This window comes from Oryctolagus cuniculus, chromosome X, assembly GCF_964237555.1.
Source record: "Oryctolagus cuniculus chromosome X, mOryCun1.1, whole genome shotgun sequence".
Classification (NCBI taxonomy): Eukaryota; Metazoa; Chordata; class Mammalia; order Lagomorpha; family Leporidae; genus Oryctolagus; species Oryctolagus cuniculus.
The window spans coordinates 52199387-52220229 of NC_091453.1; the positions used below are offsets into that span (position 1 = coordinate 52199387).

Consider the following 20843-nt stretch of genomic DNA (forward strand, 5'->3'; position numbering starts at 1 on the left):
CCAGGCCAGCTCTCTGCTGTGGCCCGGGAGTGCAGTGGAGGATGGCCCAAGTGCTTGGGCCCTGCACCCCATGGGAGACCAGGAGAAGCACCTGGCTCCTGCCATCAGATCAACGTGGTACACTGGCCGCGGCGGCCATTGGAGGGTGAACCAACGGCAAAGGAAGACCTTTCTCCCTGTCTCTCTCACTGTCCACTCTGCCTGTCAAAAAAAAAAAAAAAAGACTAAGCTAGTTAATGTTTCTCATCTGTTTGTCCCTTGTCTCTTTCTCTTGAAATTGTAGTGGAATACACACCATGTAACATTTACCATTTTAGCTGTTTTTAAGTGTGCAGTTCATTAGTGTTAAATTAACTCGCTTTGGACACGGGCCTTTGACAAAGCAGTGAAGTTGTGGCTTATGACTCCCGCATCCCATATTGGAGTACCTGGCTCTGCTTCTTTTTCAAGCTTCCTGGTAATGCATACTTCTGGGAGGCAGCACATGATGACTCATGTACTTAGGTCACTGACACCTGTGTGGGACACCCAGATTGAGCTCCTGGATCCTCGCTTCAGCCTGGCCCAGCTCTGGCTGTTGTGCACATTTGGGCAGTGAAAGAGATGACAATCTCTTGATCTCTGTCTCTGTCCCTCTGACTTTCAAAAAGGAAAATAAACAAGTAAAGTTTTTTAAAAACAAACCTTTTCTCTTAAAAAAAAATACATTCATATTGTTAAACAGCCCATCTCCAGATTCCTTGCACCTTGAAGAACTCACCAAACAGGCCCCACTTCTCCTCCCCCAGCCCCTTGGTAACCACTGTTCTGTCTGTCTCTATGAATTTAACTACTTTACAAACCTCACATAAGATGGACTCATACAATATTTATGTTTTTCTGCCTGGTTTATTTCATTTAGCTTAATATTTTTCCAGGTTCATCCATGTTTCTTATCATTTTGTGAACCCTTAACACCAAGTGTCAAAGCCCCTTGACTTTCTTTAAGCTGATTTAGACTTTCCACATAAGTAAACTAAAACAAGCAAGCCAATCAAAGCCACAGGTGATTTTGGAATATGCTTCCTCAGACTCCACAGGCTCCCTCTGAGATTCAGACATGTCCCACTCTCACCTACTGGGTGAGCATTGTTGCTTTAGTACTCTCAGCTGCTTGATTTCTTAAATTCTTATTTATTTTTATCCTTATTTGTAAGGTAAGGAGAAAGACACAGTGCGGGGGAGGGAGAGAGTGAGAGAGAGATCTTCCATCCTCCAATCTGCTCCCCAAATGCCCACAACAGTCAGGGCTGGGCCAGGCTTAAAGCCAGGAGCCTGGAACTCAATTCGGGACTCCCAAGTGGGTGGCTGGGACCCAAGTCCTTGAGCCATCACCTGCTGCCTCCCAGGGCATGAATTAGCAGGAAGCTATAATTGGAAATAGAGCTGGTACTCAAATTCAGGCACTCCAGAGTGGCTGCAGTGTTTCAAACACTGCACCAAATGTCTGCCCTGCCCCTGATTTTTTTTTAATGATATATTTAAAATACAAAAATTTCTCGGCCACCTGTTGTCATCAGAGATATGAGAACAGGAACCCAGGCTGATCTTCACCACCCCCTCCACCCTAGCCTAATCACTCTGGATTTCATGTTTCTCCCCTGCAAAATGGAGACGTTACACATCTCCGCCCTGCTACCCTTCCAGAATTGCCTTGAACATTACATGAAATAACATGTGAGGATATGCTTTGTCCCATCCATTGCAGTCAAAATCGTTCCTTCTGGTTCTTTTGCCTAGGGCGTTCCATAGAACCAAGCATGGAAGAAAAAAGTTTAATCAGTGAGAAAACAGCCGAGTGGATTGCAGAGGACGATGATGATGTGTTTGTGGCTTCACGCACGACTGAAGATTTATTTACTGTGATACACAGGTCTGGAACAGTTTCTTTACTTCTCTCTGCAATTGCCTTCCCCTTTTCTGCTTCAAGAAAAACTGCTACCTCTAAGCAGCCCCTAAAATTGCAACTGGAGACTAAGTTCAGATACCCGCCTATGTGAGCACAGTCTGTGGCCTCACATCTCAAATTCACTGACATCTTTGGGTGAAGTGGAGGAGGGGAGGGGAGGGGAGGACCAGGTGCCAAGTGAGAGGCCCCTCGTCTCCTAGCAACCGCTTGGCCTATTGTGGCTCCATCTGCTCTCACAGCTCTGTCTACAGTCAGAGACATTTAACCCTTCACAGATTCCTTGTGCAAAAAAAAATCCCAACAAGAGGTGATGTGGGTCAGTGTATTGAAGCAGGAACTTAAGCCAAGGGGGACAAGTTGGGGACCCAGTTAATGGACAGGAGCACAAGGCAGGGACTCGTTGACAAGAAAACTGTAAAGAGTCCAGTTATTGGAGCTGGAGCACCAGTTCAGAACAGGATCATCCCCCAGGGTGTCCTGATTCAGTCGCTAGCCTGACTCCTTAAATTTGTCCTTGGCCCCAGAACCTGCGTGAGACAACCTTGCAGGCATAAGTCAAAGGGCTCCAGCTTTGGGTGGGCATTGAAAAGATTGCAGGAGCAGGGGGCCCAACAACAGATTCTCAGGACTTAGAGGTGAGAGACAAAGCTACTCACTAGGACTACTTGCAAGGCTGCTGCCTGCAGACTCTCAGTTCACATTCTGTGAAGCGTTGGTACATGTCCACTGCATGGATTCACTCCAAGCAAACTTTCTCTTATTTAGGTCCAAAAGAAAGCTGCTTGGTTGGAAGGAGCCAGGTGAGGCCTTTGCTGGCAGCAGACCGAGCCCCCACTCACCAATAAAGAACACAGCTGATTCTCCCATCAGTGAGCCTGCTGCCGCCGCGGGGCCAAACAACAGTGCCAACCTAGATGCTGGCAGAAATGATGATTTCAAGGCCTTGCTCCAAAAGAAGGGAAGTAAGGCAACTCCACGGTCCCGCCCCTCCGCAGCTGAACTGCTGAAGACCACTAACCCACTGGCTCGGAGAATTATTGCACAATTTTCAAAAGACTATGAAACCACTGATAACCCCAGCACCTAGGCCCTGAGTTCAACAAGCAGGGTATACTCACTAAACTTGAGTAGAGATGGGGAAGAGAAAGGGTTTTCAAAAGCAACCATGGACATAGCAAAAGAGCCTCCATTTCTTTTACATTAGCTCACACCCTGGACAGCAGGAGAAAGGCCACTTCATCTACAGCTGACATCAGCAGGCACCTGAATCCATCTGCAGACATTTTGCGTTTTCGTACTTACAATCTTGCCATGACTGACTACCACATTTCTTCTTTTCCCTCCCAGTGGTGTGCACTATCTAAGAAAAAAATTCTCTATGCGAGGGCACATGTGCCACCTTTTTGAATAATGAATGACCCACCTGCTCCAACTTTGACTCTGGTGTGAGAATATTGGAGGCTGCCTAAACCCGGGGAGCAGAAGGTGCCATTGCTGATTATTCACTTTCCTGGAGGAAGCCTTGATGGTCCAGTGTGGAGATTCAGACAGCATCTGATGCCTCCTCAACCACAGTTTACTCCCCAGTGAGGTGTGCAGCGCAGGTGCACACTTATTTCGGCATAGGGTGGATTGGTTGGCTTTTGTGGTGCAAGATGTGAATGTGAATCTGTCCTAAAACATCATGCCTTTTTCAGTTTGATTGTCTACACGGAGATCAGGGTGATGAATTTTAATAAACACATACATGGCACCCCCCCTTTAGATAAGAAAAGTCAGGACTGGGTTGCATTGGATGAACCAAGCTCAGCCAACAAAGAAGGCAACCATTTGTCCACTCAGATCTATCCACGGTAACCAGTACATCCGTCTTGAGACCCTTCAAGAATGTCTGTCAAGAATGATAGCCAGGATCTGTGCCCAGCTCATGCTGCATTTTAAGAACTCTCATTTCATTTGCATATAATATTAATTACAGGAAGTGATTAGCTAAAGAAACAGCATCATCAAAGACTCAAGGAGAAAAGAAAGTAAGTGCATGCTGCCCCATGCCATTCTGTTCCATTCACAGTTGGTGGCTGATTTGATTTTGTTTGAAGGAAGTCTGACTCTGTTCCAAAAACCAAGAACGTATAGACTAAAAGGAACTATCCAAAGTCTAAAAGACAGCCTTGCAAGTTGCTATGGCCCAAAACATGGAAAAAGGGCTACTTTTTCCCTTTTGGTTCTGCATTTTGACCAGGTTTCAGTCAAGCATGCTGGCAGAGAGTAAGAACTCGGGTAGATGGGATGCCAAAAGAGCTCCAGAACAATCACCCTCCCTCTCCCAGGCTTATAGGCACCAAATATTCTTGTCAACTCAATTTTCTAAGCAGAGCAAGAGCAGTGATTCCTTTGATTTTCATATATCTGATTTCTAGGAGGTTAGAGACAAGAAGACCAGTGACAGGAAGTTAATTGTCTACTGTTTCCCAAGAACTCAGAGAAAAGTCAAATGAAATTAGATCCTGCTTCATAATGAGTGATCCCCAACTCCTTCCTCCTTCGCCCTGCAGCTGATAGATTCATTGTTCAAGCACCTGGAGGATGCAGTAAGAGTTCCAGAGACAAGTAGATCTCAATTTTGATAGGTCACACTCTTCACCAATGAGAAGCAAGCTCAACTGCCCACACTCCAGCTGGACAGAGCAGCTGAAAAACCATGCTAGGAAGACTTGAGCCTCTCACACAGAAGCCCCAGGGCTGTCCTGGGTTGGTACAGTTCTGAATTCTGGACTCCTGGGTATATATAGGCCAGGCCCACCAGCTCCCTTGCAATCAGTACTTCCCTCTGATTTAGATAGAAGCCACTTAAAAGAATAAAGAGCTAGAATAAGCCCAACTGCTTTTGAAAGTATTAGAGCTATTTGGTTTGAAGGTATTACATTTCAGGGGTTTTCCTGAAATAAAACAAATAATTTCTGGCTTACTTTGTATATGAATGCCACACTTGTCTGCCCTGAACTCAGAATTCTAAAAGATGGAAACATTTTCCTAGAACGGAAATGAGGGAATGTTTGTGATTTTTGCCTGGCAAAAGTGAAAGCTGTCAGGGCCTGCTCCTTGAGAACCATTTTGAATAGCTGAACTCTACATCCGAGTATGGAATTCACATAATACAAGACTTGTCACTTCTGCTGAATTTTCTGGATGCTTTTTGTTGGCTACTTCTAATGGGTTTTGCCTCTCCCCTCACTTTGCTACCTCTGGAGGTTTTCCCAAAAGATTCTAAAGCTGAATACCCAGACACCTTTATGGTTTTCAATGACCTTGATTCCTGTTTTCATTGACAATAGTCTGTAAACCTAAAACTTTTAAAAACATTTTTTGCATCATCAGTATGGCCCCCAAATGCCTCATAGTGTTCCCATTAGCACAAGAGGATTTGTGGCAGAAATTGTATAGCAAGCGATAACATTCAAGACTGGAAATATTAATATTTTACAACAGGTGGACCCAGCCCCAAATAACCAAAATCTAAGAGTTCTATCCAATGTTGATTAACATAACATCAAGCATCTTCCCTATACCCAACATTCAACCGCTCATCTACCCTTGATTATCATAGCACCAACTCTCTCTCCCACCCAGGCACTTCCAACAATGTTTGCTGCCTTGTGCATCTACTCTGCCAAAACTGGAGAAGACAGGCTGAAGATCCCTCTCTAGAAGGTTTTCAGAGAAGCTACTACCATTATTGCTAGTATAAATAATACTGATTAAAATTTTTAAAGGTGAAATATAGAAGAGATATGAGTAAAATGAAGTTGACCTCAGGAGTCAGTTTCCACTTCAAGTCATTCCTGGCCCTGTTTTTTCCCTCTGATTACAACCAGTAGCAGCAGGTGGCTCTGCTAAGCTGACTTCAGTCAAGGCAGGAGTAGAGGGAGCTATCCCCAAGAAGCAAGGTTTATCAGTATCTAAGGATGCTTTGCACGTGATGGGTACTGGTTTCCCAACTGGTTCAAATGTGAAGGGTAGAGAGCAAGTGTCGCTGGTGTCTCCTCTCCTTTGCCTACACTACTATGCCTGCCTTGGCCTCCTGCCTGGGCCTCCTACCTAGTCCCAACTTGTCCCTCAGCCCCAACTACCATGAACTGCATCCCTAAGCCAACAGCTTGCCCCAGAAGGAGGCAAGACATAGGGCAGCAAATAGTTCATGTTAGCTTCAGCACCACGGATTGACCAGCTGTGTCGATGTTAACTAACTAGACAACACAGGTCCAATGGTGATCTCGCTGTACCTTTCAGTCTGAGCAGATCTTCCTAAGCATTTGCCCCTTCCTCACACCTGAAGCAGTCAGGAAAAACATGAGTTCATGGTTACTTCTCTGTTCCTCACTGGTCCAGTCTTCCATTATCGCCAAGTCTGTGACACAGTGGCAAGCTTTCCCTTGAATTTGATTTTCCAGGGCCAGGACTAGGGCAAGGTGAGCAAGGCACTTAGGTGCCAAAGTTAAGGAAGTGCCCACTCTCAGAGCTGTGCAAGTGCCTTACCCTCGTCCCGGCCCTATGGTTTGCACTCTGTAAAGTTATATCAGTTTATCTTTTTCCTATGAACAAGTATGGCTCTTCTGATTTGGGAGGGTAACTCCCTCTCTGTTGTTGCACCAAATGCTTTATTGCTATCTATTTTTCCATTGCTAGAAACCATTGTATGCCTACACATTAAAGAATCTTCAATATTATCAGAAAACATATTTGATTTCTAAGTCACCTGCTCCAAGTGGCAAGTTAGAACCCCTTTCAGGGCTGTCACTGCCATCCGTTGTCTCCTCTTTCCACTCCATTCCTCCTAAACTTCACTTCCCAGCACCAAGTCTCCTCAGTGCCTCCTACTCTGTTCTCCTCCTATCTTAAAAAATGTTCTCAGGAAAGGGATAAATTCACTGACTTTGAGATTATAAGGCTTAATGCTACCTCTTTTGAGGATCACTTGCATTTTAACAGGGAAAAAGCCTTAAGCCAAAGGAATGAAGTTCTATTTGCAGAATGTTAGGCATCACCTAGTTGTAGAAGTGTCTTTTTCACCATGGAAAGGCCAAAATTCCCTGACAGCTAACTCCAGAATATAGAAAATAACTTAAACTCCTAGAAGCATTTTTGTTAATAGCTGATGGTCAATTTCGCTATCCTGATACTCAGTGCTATTCAATATGGTTACTACGAAGGGATTCTCAGAAATGGCAACGAAAAGCCACTGAGAAGGCCTAGATCATCATATTGTACATTAACATTTTTTACACCAATGGGACAATACTACTTACCATTTGAGTAAAATAACACAAGGATTTAAAGAGTTTGTGAAAATATGTCCTGTTTGTGAAAGGTGAAACTGTCCAATCCATGTCAGTTGTTTGGTGTTGGTGGTGATTATTAAATTTATCAGAGGTACAACTTTACTAAACATAAGCCTCTGCTCCCCCCTTCCTTTACCTCTGTTATGTGCTATCACTTCAGCTTGGTGTGAGAGTGAGAGCCCTATCTATACCAGTGCATCCAGTTCTTCCAAAGCCTTTGCATGTACTTCAGCTATGAATGATGAAGATATTGGGGATTTGAAGGGATGAGCGAGAAAGAGGTGCAAAGAAGTGCCTTTGTTAAAGGGCAGCAAAAAGTATAATGATTTAAGCAATGATATGAAATAAGAGAAGTTTTAGAATACTTTGAAATAGATTTATAGAGGTCTGCAGTAGTAAATGATTATAGGCCCATATTTGGGGTGTTTTAATAAGTTTAGCAAAAAAAAGAAATTTGCATGAGAATGGGTTATATCAGATAGATATATACTTTTGTTCAGTAATGCCCAAAATCTAGACCAGTGATTTACAAAGTGTGGTCCCAGGACCAGCAACAGCAGCATCCTTGGAGAGACAGAGTGTGTGTGTGTGTGTGTGTGTGTGTGTGCCGGTGATGTCACTCCTAGATCACCTCAGTCACGATTGTCCAACTGATTTGCACATTTCCAGTCATTTCAGCTGTCATTACAATGATCATCAGTCTCTGGCCAAGACATGCATACTGTCACCTTGGTTAGCCGCATGTTTGTTTGGTGTTAAAAAATTATCAAATTGAATCAACTATGTACCCAATCTACAAAACCTTTAATTTGACTCAACTAGCATATCTGGTCACTTTTGGGTTAAGAAAAATAATTTTTAACTCACAAATGAAAAAGGAGAAGACATTAGGTTTACCTGGCATTGCCAATTTTGAAATACCTGTCTTCACCATGGTGACTGTTCTCTAGGAGGTATATACAGAAGTATATTTGATTTTAAGATTTTGCCTAAATAGTGGAATTTGATAACAATGACCTGCAAAACAAAACCTGAACCAAAACAACCAGTTAACCCCTCTCAGCCTCTTTGCAATGTCAAGCTTTATAGAAATGTATTCCTTATCTGGTCTTAAGCTTTTTTAATGTACAACTTTATAAAATGTTATGCATGCAAGCACAGCATTGTGTTCATTGTATGGTCACCTCAAACTCATTCCTTCCTCCGTATGTATGATGGTAAAGAAATATCAATATGTATGTTCTGAAGTCTCCTGATCAATTGTAAATTACAAACATTTTGATTAATTTTTAAATGAGATATATTTACTCTGGCTAGTAGTTAAAATTTTATTCTTTTTATTATATTTCATTGCTACTATTTTCTACTGACTCCAAAGTTTACTTTGGGGAATATTTCTTATTTCTAGAATGTTCTATTTATCTTATTTCTATATTTATCTGTAGTCACAGGATGTTAGTGCTGAAAGAGACCAGCCTCCCTCATTTCACGGATGAGGAAATTGGGGCCCAGAGGGTCAGATAACTTAAATAAGGTCACACAGTGCGCCAGTTGAAGGCCCAGCCTGAGTTCTGGGTCTCCTGCCTTTGGACCCAGTGTTTGTTCACTGAAAGCACTACATTTATAGAAGCCCACAGCTGGTTTCTGCTCTTATGACACATTCCCAGGTATTTCAGTGAACTAGCATATCTGATTTAAGGAAAAAATTGCTCAAGAATTCTTTAATTCATGAATCCAAAGACAAATCTGAGTTTCAGCTTAGAAGCATTCATTTCCCTCCATATTGAATGTTTACATATATACCCTACCTGTGCAATGGGTGTTTTCCCTAAAAGTTGCATACAAATGAATTTTAGGCCAAATTCCATTTTTAGAAGAGAAGTTTCCTATGTAAGAAATCGTCTGGTGACTTCTTTTGAAAAAAACAGGATTCCTCTTGTCCTTGTCCCTTAATGTCTCCTCTTATTTTTTTTCAGTGTGGACTTTTTTATTTGGTAGCTATTTAAAGTAGGGCCAACCAAATTAGCTTTCCTAGAATCTACTTTAACATTCCCTTCTTAATTCTTATGGAAATTTTTCAGACTGTTAAATGCTCATGAGATACTCAATTGTGTTCTAGAACTTTCCCCAGCTTGATATTTTGTCAGTCCCTGGGCTCAAACTCCACCTCCATCTTAGCAAACAACAACAGAATTCCCTAGTAAGTACTAAGTTCTGTATGCAGTCTGTTTTCCAGAACATGTTTTGCCTACTGCTCCTTAGTGTGGATCTCTCTTTGGCTATCCCAGGTCTCCTTGCTTAGTTCATGCCCACCTCACTGTTCTGTGGAGCTGCAGGCAATGCACCTTTAGGGCTATGCTGCATATACTGAGTCATATTTCTGATCATGTCCATTGTTCCCTTGTTTGTCCTGGACTGCCTCTGATTTCCCCTTTCAAAGATGCTCAGAGACGGCTCACTAGGCTAATCCTCCGCCTAGCGGCGCCGGCACACCGGGTTCTAGTCCCGGTCGGGGCGCCGGATTCTGTCCCGGTTGCCCCTCTTCCAGGCCAGCCCTCTGCTGTGGCCAGGGAGTGCAGTGGAGGATGGCCCAGGTGCTTGGGCCCTGCACCCCATGGGAGACCAGGAAAAGCACCTGGATCCTGGCTCCTGCCATCGGATCAGCGCGGTGCGCCGGCCGCAGCGCGCCGGCCGCGGCGGCCATTGGAGGGTGAACCAACGGCAAAGGAAGACCTTTCTCTCTGTCTCTCTCTCACTGTCCACTCTGCCTGTCAAAAAAAAGAAAAAAAAAAAAAAAAAAAGATGCTCAGAGACTTCTCACCAGAGATTTAGTAGGATTTTCCCCTGTCATCTAGACCAGAGATTGACAGTCCCTTTCCACAAAGGGCCAGACGTGAACTATTTTAGGCATCTGTAGCACACTTTTCTTTGTTGTTGCTGTTTGCTTGTTCATTTGTTTTATCATCCTTTGAAGATGTATAACCCCATTCTTAGCTCACAGGCCATGCAAAGCCTCAGACTGGATTTGACCACTTCTCATAGTTGTCTGCTCCCTGATCCAGATTGTCTTCTGGCGCAGACATTTCTGGGACCTGCCTCATGTCATAACTGGGTTTGTGGCTCCTGCCCTCCCAGTGAATGCACTGTCAGGCCAGGCTGACTGCACAGTGGCAGGTGGAGAGCAGCTGCATATGCCAACTATTCCTCTTCAATAGGATGTGTTTTGTGTTTCTCCCCACCCCACCCCACCCCCCGCCCTGGCTACCTCAATGTAGAAACCCTCGTTCTTTTCTCTGGACATGTTCTTGTTACTCAGTGTATCTCTGCTTCCCTGAATTTGGGGTAAGCTGATAGGAAAGAAAAGATTTCTGAGTTTCTTTACTTCTTTTGTCCCGTCATTGCTCCCCCAAAACTGTGGTTGGGGACCTCCAACATGTGCCACCCTGTGCTGTCCAAATACTGTCATTGTAAGTTTAGGGTAGTTAGTGGCAAGCCTGGTGGCCCAGGCCACAGGATTCCACTCCAGCCTATGATTTCCTAGGGAAATCACCAGCTTTCTTGTTTCTAAAAGCTGGTTTTAGAATGTCTGTGTCCATTTGTCCAGTTTATGTCCATTTTCTAATGCAGTTTGAACCTATTCTAAACAGAGCACTCAGCCCTAGCAAGAAAATCAATAAGGTGCAAAAGATATTCTGTACCTACAGATTTTCCCTGCTTCCTGGGCCCCCAGCCCTTGCAATGGGCTCCTTGGGATGCCCCATACAACACCACAACCAGCAGGCATTTCAGCACACATCTCTTCAGGTTTTCCAAACCTCTAAAAAGATTCTCTAAAGCTTCTTCACATGTCTCTCCACCCTGCTCCTATCTCCACCCCTCTTGCTTGGAATTCTAAAGCTCACATTCATATTTTCACACTCACTAGTGCAAACGATGGGGGATACATGTGGATGAGAAGATGTGTGCCTTGTGTGTGTGAATGTGGTTTCTCTACCAGGACTGTGAGAGCCACATCCACTGAGTTTCTCTCTCTCTCTCTCCTCTCTCTCTCTCTCTCTCTCTCTCTCTCTCTCACACACACACACACACACACACACACACACACTATCCAGTGCTGTCATTAGCCCTTTGGGCCAGGGCCAGACCTGATGGGATTGGTCCAGGAGAAGGGAATGGTATGGGCTCCTGAGGCCTTCTTTCCACTGGCTTGCCTTGGCTTTTCCCCAGTGTGCCATTTGAAGAACCTCCTTTGTGATGGCTCTGGACAGGCTGACATACAGAGATGAGGCCTTTAATTTGTTGTGAATTCTACCCTCCCATATAGTTCTCCAGCTGCAGCTGTTGCTAGCACAGCAAATTGTTTCTTAGGACCTATAGCTTGATTTCTGTCATTTGAGCCCAGGGATCCACTCACTGAAATCTAAATTTTAAAAAGTTAGAGACACAAGTAACATTCAGGATTTCCCTGGTAGAAAAGCATGTGTGAAACAGTTCCCTTCCGCCTCCTGTTTAGGATTTCCAGAATTAAGAAGGGAAACTGGGTTTGTGCTGTGGACCCCAAAGCAGCCGAAGTCCTCTACTTGCCAAAAAACAAAATGAGGAATGAGGATCAGCCAGTCTTACTGCACAGAGTCAGGGACTGGACTTTTGTTAAGTTAGCACTTATCACTCAGTGCTTGCTGAGTGCCAACAATGCACTTAAGAAAAATAAGGGAGACAGGAATGTACAGACCAAGATCCTAAGCTGGAAGGCAGAGATAAGGCCATTCCCCCAGTGATGAGAATGTGTCCCTGGATGAAAACATTCAAGAGGAAACAGAAACTAGGAAAGATTACAATCCTGCTCATCTGAGGATTTCAACACAAAATGGGAGGGAGCCCTCTGTGGAATGATATTTCAAAGGATTTTTCTTGTCTTTCTTTTTTTTGAAAAAACAAAAAAGCATTCCTTACTGGCTTACTACCAGCAATTGAACTGTACCCTTTATATAGCTAGAGCTGTTTGTGTCTTCTTAAAATAAACTTTTTCGGTTAAAATCATTTTCAGCTTCACTCTCTGGTTTTCACTGTAGCAATGATGACTTTCTTCAGACACTAAACTCAGTTTGTGAGTGTGTTTTACCAGCTGCACAAGTACTGGCCTCACACACATTGGATTCTGATGCTCACAACCCCCTGAGAGACCCAAACAGATATGCAGGGGTCTTTCAAAAGTTCACAGATATGCAGGGTCTTTCAAAAGTTCACAGATATGCAGGGTCTTTCAAAAGTTCACAGAAAATGTATAATATGAAGAACTTATGCATGGATTTTTTAATGGCACCAAGATAAAATTATCTTTTCATTCCATTTCCCAAGGACTTTTTGAAATGCCCTTGTGCATGACTCACAATATCTTGCAAAAACCCAACTTACAGAACTAGGTCCCTAAGACATCTGGGCAGATAACCCACATTCAAAGACTTCATTTCAGGGATTCCAGTTTGGCTGCTCAAGGAGCCAGTGAGAGCCTGGGGAAGTAGATGGTGATCACCAGGATCAGGGGTGGGGTGGGAGGGGAGAGGTGGTTTTAACAAGTACCCTTCTCTGGCTCAATAACACCACCTAGCAGGGGCGAACCGAAATGAGTCTGGGCTGGGAGCAAAAACAAATGCAGACCAGATGTGGCAGGGTCACTCTACCCCTCAAAAAAAGGTGTGGCTCCACCATACTGATGGTAATAGCTATATTCAAGAGTCAACTCCCATCTAAAAGGAGCAACCAAGACAGGTCCTTGCAGCCCATACCTGTGTCTCCCCAGACCTCAGTACTAACTCATGTGCCCTGACAGGATTCAGATGCTCTTCCAAAATGACACAGCAGAACTGGAAACAAACCAGAAAGTGTACAAGAGAAAGGAGAGGGGCCATGGCTACTCTCAGAAAATAGCAGGTGTTGAGAAGGAAGATGAAATTCAGAAGGAGGCTGGCTTGAGGTTGGCCTCATGGCAGGCAGTGCCTTGGTGGAATCATACAGTTAAAGGTCCGGCGTTCACCCCAGCAGGTTCAGAACTTCCACTCTGCCATAAATTGGTGATGGCTTTAGGGACTGACCCACAATAACCAAACTCACAAAAGTCAGGTCCTGGTATTTTAGTCAAAGAGAGAGAGTATACCTTTTTTTTTCTTTTTTCAAAAAAAGAAGATTTATTTTAAAGAGAGAGGTAGAGCCAGAGAGAGAGAGAGAGAGAGGTCTTCCATCCACTGGTTCACTCCCCAAATGGCCGCAATGGCCAGAGCTGAGCTGATCTGAAGCCAGGAGCTTCTTCCGGGTCTCCCATGTGGGTGCAGGGGCCCAAGGACTTGGGCCATCCTCCACTGCTTTCCCAGGCCATAGCAGAGAGATGGATTGGAAGTGGAGCAGCAGGGACTTGAACCGGCGCCCATATGGGATGCCAGACTAGCAGTCTGGAGCTTTAACAGTGCCACAGCGCTGGCCAGAGAGTGCACCTTTCAAGCAAATATCACAGACAGGAGGCCTGCAGGTTAAATTGAACTCACTTGCATCTTCTGGAGTGCACAGTGTGATTTGTCTTTTTTTTTTTTTTTTTTAAGTTTAGAAGGGGCACAATTTGTCCAATTGACGTAGTTCCCTTCCACTCCCTGTTGCACTTAACCCAACTAGCTTCATTCCCTTATCCAAGAACACTTTTTAAAAAAGATTTATTTATTTGCACGGCAGAGTTACAGAGAGGGGGGGAGTGCACACTTTTAAAAGTTCATGAAAGGAGCCGGCACCGCGGCTCACTAGGCTAATCCTCCACCTAGCGGCGCCGGCACACCGGGTTCTAGTCCCGGTTGGGGCGCTGGATTCTGTCCCAGTTGCCCCTCTTCCAGGCCAGCTCTCTGCTGTGGCCTGGGAGTGCAGTGGAGGATGGCCCAAGTCCTTGGGCCCTGCACCCCATGGGAGACCAGAAGTACCTGGCTCCTGCCTTTGGATCAGCGCAGTGCGCCGGCCACAGCACGCCAGCCGTGGCGGCCATTGGAGGGTGAACCAACGGCAAAGGAAGACCTTTCTCTCTGTCTCTCTCTCTCACTGTCCACTCTGCCTGTCAAAAAAAAAAAAAAAAAAACTTCATGAAAGGGGCCAGACCACCAGTTCAAATTCCTGCTGCTCCACTTCCAATCCAGCTCGCTGCTAAATCACCTGGGAAAGCAGCAGAAGATGGCCCAGGTGCTTTGGCCCTTGTGGGAGACCCAGAAGAAGCTCCTGGCTCCTGGCTTCAGACCCGTTCAGTCCCAGCCATTGCAGCCATTCAGATCCACCCAGCCGCAGCCTTCACAGCCATTTGGGGAGTGAACCAGCAGATAGAAGATTCCCCACCCCTCCTCTCTCTCTCTCCCTGCCCCGCCCCCATCTCTCTGTTGCTCTGCCTTTCAGATAAAAAGTTCACGAAGGGGGCTGCCATTGTGACACAGCTGGTTAAGCGGCTGCTTGCAATGCTGGCATCCCACTGGAGTCCTTGACTGCTCCACTTCTGACCCAGCTCCCTACAAATACAACTGGGAAAGCAGCAGAAGATGGCCCAGGTGCTTGAGGCCCCTGCACCCACGTGGGAGACCCAATGAAGCTCCTGGCTTTGGCCTGGCCCAGCCCTGGCCATTGTGGCCATTTGGGGAGTGAACCAACAGATGGAAGACTGCTCTCTCCTCCTCTTCCTCTTCCTCCTCCTCCTCCTCTCCCTCTCCCTCTGTAACTCTGCCTTTCAAACTAAGCAAAACAAAAATAAATAAATAAAAGTTCATGAAAAAATATAATTAAAAAACACATTTATTTTTTACTTTTTATCTTAATATTATTTGAAGGCCAGAGTGATTGAGACAAACGGGAAAAGATCTTCCATCTGCAATAGCTAGGGCAGGCCAGGCCAATGCTGGGAGCAAGAAACTCAATTCAGGTCTCCCACACTGCCGGCAGACACCTGAATGTGCCATCACCTGCTTCCTCCCAGGGTGCACATTAGCAGAAAGCTAGACAAGGAGTAGAGAGAGCTAGAATTCGAACCCAGGGACTCTCATATGGGCGTCCAGCATCCCAGGTGTCATCTTAACTGCTGTGTCTAGCATCCACCCCAATCAGTTCATTTTGTTGCAAAGAAAAAAAGAGAAACATCTTGAAATCCAAGCATAATTTTTTTTAAATAATACTCATATTCTATGAACTTTTTGAGTATCCCTCTTATTCCTGGTCAAGCCCCTGAAGGCATTTGAATTTGTGAGGTTTACATTAAGCTGATGTTGCAGGCTGAGCTCCCTGGGAAGCAAACTCTGAGACAGAGTTTACTGTGTGAAATGTTGGCTGTGGAATTCCTTAGGGAGCAACAGCTGTGAGAAGGAAGGGGCAGGACAGGATCAGGCAGGAGATGAAAGCAGCATACGGGCACAGCAAAGCTTCAGCCCACTCAATGGCGGGCTCTGGCATTCAGATAATCCATCAGTTGTCCTGTGCTGGCCACAGAGGGCATGACCTTGAGTGAGGTGCCTCTCTGGATCTGAGGCAATTCCTGAAGGAGCTGATAGCTGAAGAAGATTCTTTGCTGGCAGCACTCCCTCCCAGCAGCTGGACAACAAGCCCTCCTTTGAGGTGGGTGTGGGCCACACAGTTCTGTGTCTGCCACTGATATCTGTTTGCCAGGAACAGTGCAATGTAAGCACTTACAAATTCTTGTTTTCCTGTTCCCCTTTTTATAGACATCACCAGTTCCTTACTTCAGGCCAAGTACACTTCCTTGATTAGGTTTATAGTTTTCTTAAATTGTAGTCGCCATCTTGGGACATATGCTGGTAACCTTAATTGGACCTCAGTGTTTCATAGGCCTCATTAGTACCCATTAACAAACCCTCTCCAAGGACATGCCATGTCACATACACAAATGTCTAAATGGACCCATCATAAAACTCCATGAGTCAAGGCCGGCGCCGCGGCTCACTAGGCTAATCCTCCACCTTGCGGCGCCAGCACACCAGGTTCTAGTCCCAGTCGGGGCACCGGATTCGGATTCTGTCCCGGTTGCCCCTCTTCCAGGCCAGCTCTCTGCTGTGGCCAGGGAGTGCAGTGGAGGATGGCCCAAGTCCTTGGGCCCTGCACCCCATGGGAGACCAGGAGAAGTACCTGGCTCCTGCCATCGGATCAGTGCAGTGCACCGGCTGCAGCACGCCGGCAGCAGAGGCCATTGGAGGGTGAACCAACGGCAAAGGAAAACCTTTCTCTCTGTCTCTCTCTCTCTCACTGTCCACTATGCCTGCCAAAAAAAAAAAAGAAAGAAAGAAAGAAAAAAACACTCCATGAGTCAAATGGCTGTAGCATTTACCAAATGCCTACAATGGGCCAGGCATCGTGTGTTCCTCCATTCACTTTTTCTTCCATTCAACAGATGATGAGCTCCAATACATAACTGGGTGGAACACTGGGTGCCGAGGGTACAGTGGTGGATGGCACAGACAACAGGTCTGCCCTCATGGAGTTTATCATCCAGTGGGACCAGCCCTGAGAATGTCCCTGTTCCTCAGGAGTCGCCACTGTAGCTATGAACTCCTCTGGTCATCTCTTGCCTCTCACCATTCAATCCATACTGCCCTAAGCATCTACTCTGCTGCCCAATCTTCCATGGTCCATTTCCTTCTCATCCTTTCCAACTGTGCCCACCAGAATCCCCATTACAGGCATTAAGAAACAGAAAGGCCCCCTTGAGAACTTCTCTGAGACTTGGATCTCTCCTATGAATTCCACTTACCCTTGTAGGACTCTCCGCAGAGACATTTTCCTTCTCCAGCTATTTCTGCATTTGGAGATGAAATGGTCCCCTTCTATACCTCCACTGTATCTTCCAGACTGAAGGCTGCACCTCCCTCTTCATTCTTTCTCTACACTCCTCATCTTGCAAAATCCAGATCTCTTCAACATTTATCTAGACAATTTAGACCATATCCCTGGCTTCTCATTTCTTTGGCCTGACACTCACTCTTGAGTCCCCAGTGGACCTTGTTATGTTCAGAACTGCTGTGCTACTGAAACCTTTTTTTAAAACATTTATTTATTTATTTATTTGAAAGACAGAGTTACAGAGAGGCAGAGGCAGAGAGAGGGAGAGAGGTCTTCCATCACTCCCCAGATGGCTGCAACAGCCAGAGCTGAGCTGAGCTGAAGCCAGGAACCAGGAGCTTCTTCTGGGTCTCCTGTGTGGGAGCAGGGCCCCAAGGACTTGGGCCATCTTCTACTGCTTTCCCAGGCCATAGCAGAGAGCTGGATCGGAAGTGGGGTAGCTGGGACTTGAACAAGCACCTATATGGGATGCCGGCACTGCAGGCAGCAGCATTACCTGCAATGCCACAGCGCTGGCCCTGCTACTGAAATCTTAACTTCAGTCCCCTACAATATCACATCTTCCCAACTCTCTAATTCAATTACTTCAAGACACTGTTCAACTTCACTGACACTTGCATGGGCTCCTCACAAAAGAAGAAATTCAGATGTCCAAAAAACACGAAAAACCTCATCTACTCTCAGAGAAATCAAGAGCGGAAGGATGGATATGTTCAATATTTTTTTTGACAGGCAGAGTGGACAGTGAGAGAGAGAGACAGAGAGAAAGGTCTTCCTTTGCCTTTGGTTCACCCCCCAATGGCCGCTGCGGCTGGCGTACCACACTGATCCAAAGCCAGGAGCCAGGTGCTTCTCCTGGTCTCCCATGGGGTGCAGGGCCCAAGGTCCTAAGCCATCCTCCACTGCACTCCCGGGCCACAGCAGAGAGCTGGCCTGGAAGAGGGGAAACTGGGACAGAATTGGGCACCCTGACCGGGACTAGAACCCGGTGTGTTGGCGCTGTAGGTGGAGGATTAGTCTATTGAGCCGCGGCGCCAGCCTATGTTCAATATTTTTAACAAATAAGTCCATTAATAGATACTTAATATAATATTGTTTTTAAAACAAAGGCATATATAAAGATAAGTATGCTAAACCCAAAGCGACATAACAATGGGGAATATGAACAGAAATCCAAGTACAAATGAAGGTTTTCTCCTAATTTCCTATCCAATCTTCTAGTTCTTTTCTTATGTGTTATTCTTATCCATACTCTCTGCATATACATGTGATAAAACTACAAATAAAAGCAAGTAAATTATCATAAAAGTTAAGAGTAGATACTTCTGGGGCTGGCATTGTGGCATAACCAGTTAAGCTGCTTCCCGTGATGCCGGCATCCCATATGGGCACCAGTTTGGGTCCTGGCTGCTCTACTTCTGATCCAGTTCTCTGCTGATGTGCCTGGGAAAGAAGCAGAAGGTGGCCAAGTGCATCACCACATGGAAGACCCAGATGAAGCTCCTGGCTCCTGGCTTTGGCTTGGCACATCCCTTGGCCATTGCAGCCATTTGAGGAGTGAACGAGCAAATGGAAGATTCTCTATCTTTCTTTCTATCTATCTGTCTGTCTATCTATCTATCTATCTATCTGTGGTGGATGAGGTGAAAAGGTCATATAAAGATGGCCACTGAGGTGAAAGGTCATGCCAAGATGGCCACTGACAACAGAAACTGCCTGGCAACAGGCCGTGATTGGATGGCTTCGGAAACCACATGACAACAGAGGAAACCACATGACAACAGAGCCTGACTGACGGCAGGCCGTGATTGGATGGTTTCAGAAACTGCCTGGCGACAAGAGCCTGACTGGCAACAAGCTGTGATTGGTTGGGGCATAGACCTCCCCTTGACTGGATTGGCTGGTCTTGGCTATATAAGCTGTTGTACTAACTCAAATAAACGAGTCTGCAGCCTGCTTGCCTCAAGCCCGCTTTCACCCAACTCCCGGGGTCTATGTGGTGACTCCGCGCCTCTTGCCCCCACCACGCTCCTCCTCTCTGAAACGAATCCACTGCAACATTGTTGAGAAATCAATCGCAACATCTATCTATCTAATCTATCATCTATCTCTATATATCTCTCTCTCTCTGACTCTCCTCCTCTCTAACTCTGCCTTTCAAATAAATAAATATTAAAAAAAAACCAGTAACTATTTCTGAGTGGAAGGATGAATTATGATTGTAAGGACACATGGGATGGGGCTGGTGCTGTGTCATAGTGGGTAAAGCCGCCGCCTGCAATGCCAGCATCCCATATGGGCATCGGTTCGAGTCCTGGTTGCTGCACTTCCCATCCAGCTTTCTGCTATGGCCTGGGAAAGCAGTAGAAAATGGTCCAAATGCTTGGGCCCCTGCACCCATGTGGGAGACCCGGAAGAAGCTCCTAGCTCCTGGCTTCGGATCGGCGCAGGTCCAGCCATTGCAGCTGTTTGGGGGAGTGAACCAACAAATGGAAGACATCTCTCTCTCTCTACCTTTCCTCCTCTCTCTGTGTAACTCTGACTTTCAAATAAATAAATAAATCTTTTTTAAAAAAGACACATGAGAGATTTTACAGGTGCTGTCAAAGTTCTATTGGTGCTGAATTTTAACCATTTTTACAGGTTACAAATTGTGTATTTGCTGTGAGCACTTTCTCTGTGTGTGCATACTTATTTTATGATAAGAAAATAATTTTAAAGACCCAGGGCTATAGTTTGAATAGGATACAACACCCAAATTCATATAGATGTTTCAACTCCAAAGTCACAAAGTTAATGGCACTAAGAAGGCAGACATATAATCCGGTTCTGCTGTTTGGGAGCTAGGCCTAGTGGGAGATTCTTGCCAGATCTAGAGGGTTGATTCAAAAGCCCACTCCCTGTGCTTCCTGGCTCACCATGTGATTGTTCCTCCACACACACTCCCCCATTGCCAGCCTCCAGATTCACTAGATGACTGAACCGATGGGGCCTTCCCAGTCTAGGGCTGGGAACCTCTAAAACCGAGCCAAAATAAAATTCTTTTGGTTATACGCATTTAGCCCAGTGGTTAAGATGCCCACATCCTACATCAAAGTACCAGGCTCCTGACTGCAGCTTCCTACCAATACGGACCCTAGGAAGCAGCAATGATGCCTCAAGTAATCCCACTCCTGCCACCCGCATGGGAGACCAGCATTGAGTTTCTGGCTCCAGGCGTCAGCGCCTGGCCTTCGCAAATATCTAGGGAATGAATGAATGGATGGGTGCATGCTCTCGCTCTTTGCTCTCTCTCTCTCTCTCTCTTCTTCCCCCAAATAATTTTAAAGAAAGGCCTTTCCTTCATAAGGAGGTTTCTTATGTATTTCATTGTAAGAATGAAAAGCTGACTAATATACCAAGGATAGAATTCTGAGTTATAGCAAATTTCGGGGAAGATTGAAGGAAAAGGAGTCCCCTTAGGTGACAGAGAAAGATCAGCCAGAGACAAGTGGCAAACCAGGAGAACGGGGTATTAAAAAAAAGTTCAGAGAAGAAACTTCCAAATTTCCAAAAAAGGAGGTAATCACCAAATGTAGACCCTTATTCACCCCTGCTCTGTTCTTGGCCTATCAGAGCAAGGCCAAGAGTCACCAGCCTGTGTCTTCACAGTCATCACAAGAGTACTCTTGCACCATACAAAAAATGAGCAAAGC

General features: G+C 45.5%; 1 protein-coding gene across 5 annotated transcripts in view; it reads left to right on the forward strand.

The window, feature by feature from the left end:
• NHSL2 (NHS like 2) overlaps nt 1-8599 on the forward strand; it is a 305885-nt gene extending 297286 nt beyond the window's left edge. For all 5 annotated transcript variants that reach the window (XM_051827210.2, XM_051827212.2, XM_051827213.2 and 2 more), the window contains 2 exons: nt 1780-1912; nt 2714-8599. In XM_051827210.2, coding sequence (XP_051683170.1) covers nt 1780-1912; nt 2714-3035 — 455 coding nt within the window. In that variant the 3' untranslated portion in view covers nt 3036-8599. The remainder of the gene's footprint in view (nt 1-1779; nt 1913-2713) is intronic.
• Nucleotides 8600-20843: the final 12244 nt, after the last annotated feature.